We start from the raw sequence: 7,560 nt of genomic DNA on the forward strand, positions 1-7,560 counted from the left end.
TCGGAAGCTTTCCGGAAGAACCTTCTTCCAGAACCTTCTTCCGGAAGAAGGTTTTTCCGGAAAGTTTCCAGAAGAAGGTTCTTCCGGTAGAACAATTTATTCTTCCGGATGAACAATTTGTTCTACCGGAAGAACCTTCTTCCGAAAACTTTCCGGAAGAAGATTCTTCCGGATGAACAATTTGTTCTACCGAAAGAACCTTCTTCCGGTAGCTTCTCTGGAAGAAGGTTCTTCCGGTAGAACAAATTGTTCATCCGGAAGAACCTTCTTCCGGAGAAGTTACCGGAAGAACTTCTTCTGATAACTTCTCCAAAAGAAGGTTCTTCTGATAGAATAAATTGTTCTACCGGAAGAACCTTCTTCCGAAAGAAGAAATTATTTTTTTAATACAAGGACAATTTTGTCCATTCACCTAATTGCTGGGTGCACCTAGCATGTCCCTTACAGTTATTATGAAAATCAATCAAGCTAACAAGGCAGGGGTAGTATTTTTTTTTTCCCCTCAATGTGTTACTTTTGCTCTGGAAAATGGTGAGAAATGTGCATTCCTATTAAGCAATTTGCTTCTAGCGCCACTTAACCACTAATGAGATCTGTCCTCTTTGCAATAGTCATATTTGAAAGTGTGATCCATTCCATCAGGGATAGTGTCTTCGCTCAACAAGTATGGAGTTCCACTTTTACTTTCACTGATGCTGTTTAACAGAGGTTACAGAAAGTTAGTTAGGAATGGTTAATCCAATTAGCTTTATAAATAAGATCCCTCATTGTATAATTCTCATCTTATCAATTTTCATTTTTCAATATGATTCCTTTTGACTTTTGAGTATTCTCAATCTTGATTATGTACAAGTTCTTTTTTGACATCCTAAAGGACCAATGGCTGCTGTCTTTGGCTTAGGATTGCCCTATATAAGGCAGCAATGCATTAGTGGCCATCTGCATAAGACAAGTCTTATTGTTTAGTCAACAAGGAGGATCTATTATTTTTACTAATACTCTTAGAGAAGCTAATCTAACTGCTGATGCTTTGGCAAAATTGGTCTTACTATGCAGGGCAAATTTAGATTGTTGTTGTTCCATATTTAATTCATTTTTCTTTGTTAGCTGACAATGCTGGTGTAATGCTCCCCCATGGGTTCTAGTTTAGGCTTTAGCCACTCCCACTCACCAAAAAAAAATGTGTATCTAATTTTACTTTTTTGAGACTCCTAAATAACAAATATAGAATGCAACACCATCCCACCCCACATCAAATGGCTGCACCTATTATCTGGCTAATGAGATCCAATGGTGGAGATTGGCCCAAGATCCTGTGGCTAGATTTAGAAAGTTAATAGAAAGAAATGATTGGTAGAATGATAGACTGTCTCAGATTACAATCAGTATGAGACAAAGGAAACAACATGGATCATTCCCTGAAAATCCTTGGTTAAAAATGAATATTGTACCTTCTACATCAAGTTGCTTGACAAATTCTATTGCCATTTAAGTAACTTCCTATGTTTATTGATAATTGGAATGATAAAAGTAACCATTCTTAATTATCCATCCTGCCAAGAAGCTGATGAGACTTTGGAACATGTCCTTTTTACGTGCAGATTTGCAACAACAATCTGGAACCAGTGTTATAAGTGGCTTGGATTCTTGCTGCACAACATAAAGAGGCTACACTGCATTTCTTTCAACATGATTGTAATTGGTCACGAAGGGATTAGAAAAGTATCTGGAAAACAGTTTCGGGAGCAGTAACATGGTCTTTGTGGTGTCAGATATAAATTATAAATAAAAATCATAGGTTTATTAACATAAATTATTAATGTATTTTTTGATTTTATTATAATTAATTTTGATATAATAATATATTTTTTTACATATATAAATTTTAAATAAAAATCATAGGTTTCATAAAAATTCATATATGTAAACATATTAATTATTATATCAAAATTAATTATCACAAAATTTATTATCTAAATTTATATGTGCATTAAATATACATTAGAAATTTTAGTGTTATATATAACGCTATTAATTATTTTATAATACAATTGACATGTTAACTTAGTTGATTAGAACATTGTGTTAATTGACATTAATTCTTGTTTAAGTCATTAATTTTAAATTAATTCGTAAAACATATTTTAAAAAAAAATTAAAAAAATCATATGGGTCACTTAGGAAGTGGACAATCCGTAATTCGTAAGCTTCATACAGATTAAACTCGTCATTGTCACTTCCTCTATCATTTTTTGGTTTGCATCAATTACAAAATAGGATAACACAATTATGTTATGTGGAGCATCAAATATTATATATGATTAAAGTTTAGTGTGCTCTTATTCTATTATATTTTTGTATCTACTCTTATATTTTATTATATCATGAACATCAAACAAGCCTCTAATGTGATATATGTATATGTTCTTTGGGTTCAAATATATTCAGTTTAATTATATGTGTATTTATTAATCAATTTAAATTACTTTTTTTAATTCTCAACCACTAATTGAATCATTCGATAAGAATCATATTCATATCTTATAAAGATATTGGTTTGAATTTTATTATTGATATAATGATTTTATTGGTAGACAATTCGTAAGTATCTTTATAAACATTCGTTTAAGTCTTAAAATATGTTTTTAGTTAAAATTCAACTCACCTAATAAATTTTTAGAGAAGAAAAAAAAACTCAACAAAACGTGGTTGTGTGATGTCTGCTGCTTTTCATTTTCAAAGGGCAAATTATAATGATCTAGGTGCAAAACTGCCAACAACCTCGGACCTCATCGATTACATGTACAGCTCCTAAATTCTAATTGAACCCAAGAACACTCGACGGGCAGTTATTTAAAGAGTAAATTACTTCGCTGTCGTATGGAATGACGTTAAGTCCATTAAAACATATAAAAAATTAATCACTTGTACCCTATTCCCAAAAGATATATTATTTTCACTTTCCTCTACTTTTGCTTTATTTATTTATTTTCTATTACAGTTTTTCTTTCAATCTTTTATTTTCAGAGGTTGAGTTATAATCAATCCATCTTAATTAGTGGACAAAGTGCAATAACATAACCGTCACACTACAAACTCTAATCATTTATTAAACCACGTTAGTATAAGCTCATTGGTGATTCATTTGGGTGGTGGGATTGTTCGTTTATAATTCTTTATCATTGTTACCAACACTCATCAACTGACTTGTATCTTGGCTCTTTTCAAGGGCTAATTCTTAATTCTTATTCATTTTTTACTATTTCCAACAGTCCCAACAAAAGGCCTTCTGAGCATCGATGAGTAACAGTACTTGCAAGCCAATGAAATCAAAGATTCTTGGGTTGAACTTCTTTTAAATTTTGCAAAATAACAATTGGATTGAGAATAGCAGCATCAGACCCCACTAACATAGTCACCGGGTTGGCATTATCTTGCTAAGTATTTATTTAATTTGTGGGATTATACATAGATGATTGTTTTTTTCATCACGTACAGTTGATATAAACTATTTATTAGCTTTCGTTGAATTAATCTTTATTAGAAAATGTAAATGATCATTTTTAATAATAAGAATTTTTTAATTATATTTTTTCATCCATATAATTTGAACTCAAAACCTTAATTAAAATATTAGTTCTACAACATACTAACCACAAGTTGAGGGATTTATAGATGATTAATATAACATAGTTTAAGTTATTTATAAAATACTAACAAAAATTGTTCTAATTAGTAGAAAATATGAATTCAATTCTGTTAATAATGTGAAAAATCTTGTTAATTAATAATACATAACTATTTTTGTAAATATTCTTTGAGAAGAAAAAAAACCCTCTTCTTAAACATTTAACATCCACCAATTAAACTAAATCAATTTCATGTTAATTATCCTGTGTTCTTTATCTTAAAATTATCTCCCTTTGGTTCTTGAGAGCATACATTTTCACATGTGGCATGTCACATATTAAACAATTAACAAGACACACAGGTCACACAACTTTAACATGTGCCAAGCAGAGTGTGCGTAACACATGTAAGTATTTGTCTATATATATGCAGCGGGATTCGATCTGGTCCTGGATTCTGAGTGTATATTAATTATAGTCGAAACCAGTTTCTGGGGCATCTCATCAAAAAATCAATGGAAGATAGCATTGGAGGCAGTTCCTCAAACGACAACAACATCATCAAGGAACAGGACCGATTGCTGCCAATAGCCAATGTTGGTCGGCTCATGAAGCAGATTCTTCCTCAGAACGCGAAAATCTCGAAGGAGGCGAAAGAAACGATGCAGGAATGTGTGTCGGAGTTCATAAGCTTCGTGACCAGCGAGGCTTCGGAGAAGTGCAGGAAGGAGAGAAGGAAGACAGTGAATGGTGATGACATTTGTTGGGCCTTGGCAACACTAGGCTTTGATGACTATGCTGAACCAATGAGAAGGTACTTGCATAGATATAGAGAGGTTGAGGTAGACCATAATAATAAGGTCAATCTTCAAGAAAGAGAGAATAATAGTCCTGAAGAGAAGGACGATGAAGTATTTCAATTGAGTAATAGAGGGGTTAGGTTTTGATGACCAATTATTATGCTTAGTGTGAAGTAGTAATTAATTAAGGCTTGTTTAAGGTTTGACATTACTTTTCTTGTAATACTTTTCTTGTCTTAATTGGAATTGATTGAGCCTGCCTAGAACAAGATTTCTTGTTTTGCTTCTTTTCTTCTTCTTCTTCTTCTTTATACTTATATACTGCAGGTCTTTGCATGTGCTTTGGCTAATCTATTGATGATTTGGGAATCAAAATATATATATATATATATATATATATATATATATATATATATATATATATATACTAATTGATGATAAACTCATCTAGCATGTACTTTCATAAGAGTGCCCTTGATTCAAGAATAGGAATATTCATCTTTCGAAGCCAGAAATCAAAACACCAGTTTGATCTGAGTTTCATACCTGGATCTTGCTAAACTTTCATTTTTGAAGATGATCGAGTTCCCAAGATTAATTAATTTCCATGAAATTTCCAACATTTATGTACAATATAACATTAAGATTTGTGTTCAAGTTTGAGTTAATTTGATCTCTGGTTAATTGTTTTGTTCTAATCTTGTTTGAAGTCAGCATTGCCGTCGCTAAACACACTTGCACACAAAGTTACTTTTTAAGGTTTCTTCACATAGTGAATATATTGGTATATTCACTGGTTCTTTAAGTTACTTTTTTTAGACTAATGTTTAGGGTTTCATTAGCTTGTAATTTTTAAGAGTTGGGACCACGTACAAATTCTACCCCACTTAATTAATATTTTATTTATTATGTCATGTCTTAACATATAACTGAAAACCACCCTCCTTCACCTTCCCCTCTTAAAAGAAACAAAAAGAAGAATACGATGGAGTTTAACGTTTTTGGTGTTTAGATATATTGTACCATGTCATATATATTTTTAAACGTGGTGGAGGGGTAACAACCTCCACCTACAAAAAGAACTAAACTAAAAAAATGGTTTGTACTTCTTGTTGTTTTCTTCTTTCTATTAAAATGTTGCATTGAATCTACAGGAAATCAAGGACGAAAATCCAGGAAGCATCAACCAACCAAAATGATTTGTGTTGAAAAATGGCAACCTATGAAGAGCATAAAATATTATTTTTTTTGAATGAAGGACTAATAGCTGTCCAATTAGGTCGTGAAAGCATGAATATGTACTGTACTTGCTCTTTCCTTAATAGTAACCGTTACTCAATATGGTTATATAACAAGAATCAAGGTACTCTTTTCCATGGCCAACGACTACTCACCAAGTGTCTAGCACTCAATTGGTTGCCTTAGAAAGTATACAACATAATATTAAAAACTAATGTGTGACAATGCGCCTAGGTAAAAACTAATAAGTACTAATTGAGATATTGCATTCCAATCAAGACCACGAACTCCACGACCAAGTAACCTTTTGTGAGTCTTATAGTGCATTTTAATTAAAAGCTAAAAAAAGTAGAAAGTACATTAACGGTGTGTTTGATGGAAGAAAAAGGAAATAGAAGTGAAAATAGGTAAGTGAAGAAAGAAAATAAAAGAAATATATAAGAATTCAAATGAAAATATTGATTGTTCGGTTTATTAAGAGAAATAAAAGAAAAATGAAGTGAAAAAAAAAAGAGAAAATAAAAAATAGTGCTTCTCAACCCATTATTTCATCGTTTTCACACATAAAATGTACATTATTTGATCGTTTTTACATATAAAATGTATCATAATCGATTATCACTTCATCACACACCCTCCAGTCACAGAACAACACTTCTAAGACCGCACTCACCCATTTCTTATCTATTTTTGCTTCTTTTTGCCAAAATGTTTTTATGTAGGATCTATCACTTTTTATTTCTCCTCATCGTTTCATCGCTACCAAACAATGAAACTTTCTAATTTTCTAGCCTATTGATTTGCCCTCTCTCCCTACAATTTCCAAGCAACCAAATTCATCGTAAATTTAATTTGTTCTGGAGATTCTCTGATGTTTATGATAAATCGAGAAATGTCAATAAGAGATTAATGGTCTTCCCTAGTCTCACAAAAAGACGCACCTTCCTCTAATCTAATTTTTTTCTCTAAAAAAATGGTAAATCGGTACAATATTAAAATATTTATATACATACCATGGAAAGCCGCTTGGATTTTTTTTCTTGAATTTGGATTGTTTTTTTTTTTTCATCCTTCTTGATCTATGTATATTGGGAACTAATCGAACAGGTAAAAAAATGGTGCAATATTTAATGAAAAATTAATTTAAATACATTGACAATCTAAATATTTTTTACATGGTCATCCACTCTCATATTATTATATACGGTGATTTTATTAATTGTTATAATAATTATATATCTTAAAAGTCATCTAACAATTATTTCTATTTATTGATAATGTAATTTTTTTATAATTAAACTCTTTAATAAATTAATTAGACTCTCCAAAATGTTCTTTTAATTAGTTGCCTCACTTATTTCAATTGCAAATTTATATAGTTGTAGTCTAACTCTAACATGTTGAGAATGATCATAGTACTAATACTATCACTTTTTTTAAATAAAAAAGTACTAATACTATCACTTATTTATTTAGAATAATATATATAAGCCATGCCAACCTTTGAGAAGTCACGGGCAAATATAATAACAAACAATATGTGTACGTGTAAATCAAGTAAAGTTCATTTATTTGCCCGCCTGCCACTCATAATTTGTAAACAATTGCATGCAAGGTTATTTTTAGAGTAGTGTGGTTAATTGCAACTTTCTAAATTCTTATGATCAATTCTTTGATGCCGTCGCATTCTCAAACATTTAGCATTCTACAGCCCCATTAATATGTTCAGTAGTGGCACATTTATTAATCACCACCCACACATTACCAACTCGTTAGTATTTGACAGCCTATATATAATAAATTCATGAGCACATAACATGCTAATGATACAAATTAACATCGTGATCTTTTCACAGGAGACTGCAGGTTTTGGAGGAAGGAGAGAAGATCGA

The 7,560-nt window shown here is 31.2% G+C and overlaps 1 protein-coding gene across 2 annotated transcripts; it reads left to right on the forward strand.

Moving 5' to 3' along the window:
* Positions 1 to 3,979: 3,979 nt before the first annotated feature.
* On the forward strand, positions 3,980 to 5,805 carry LOC114367554 (nuclear transcription factor Y subunit B-5-like). 2 transcript variants are annotated; one of them, XM_028324753.1, is made up of 2 exons: positions 3,980 to 4,443; positions 5,584 to 5,805. In XM_028324753.1, the coding sequence occupies exons 1-2, from the start codon at positions 4,145 to 4,147 to the stop codon at positions 5,636 to 5,638; spliced, it is 354 nt and encodes a 117-aa protein (XP_028180554.1). In that variant the 5' UTR covers positions 3,980 to 4,144; the 3' UTR covers positions 5,639 to 5,805. The 2 variants fall into 2 exon arrangements, with proteins under 2 accessions (XP_028180554.1, XP_028180553.1); XM_028324752.1 differs by lacking the exon at positions 5,584 to 5,805 and having other exon boundaries at positions 3,995 to 4,716.
* Positions 5,806 to 7,560: the final 1,755 nt, after the last annotated feature.

Source organism: Glycine soja, chromosome 9 (genome assembly GCF_004193775.1).
Source record: "Glycine soja cultivar W05 chromosome 9, ASM419377v2, whole genome shotgun sequence".
Lineage (NCBI taxonomy): Eukaryota > Viridiplantae > Streptophyta > Magnoliopsida > Fabales > Fabaceae > Glycine > Glycine soja.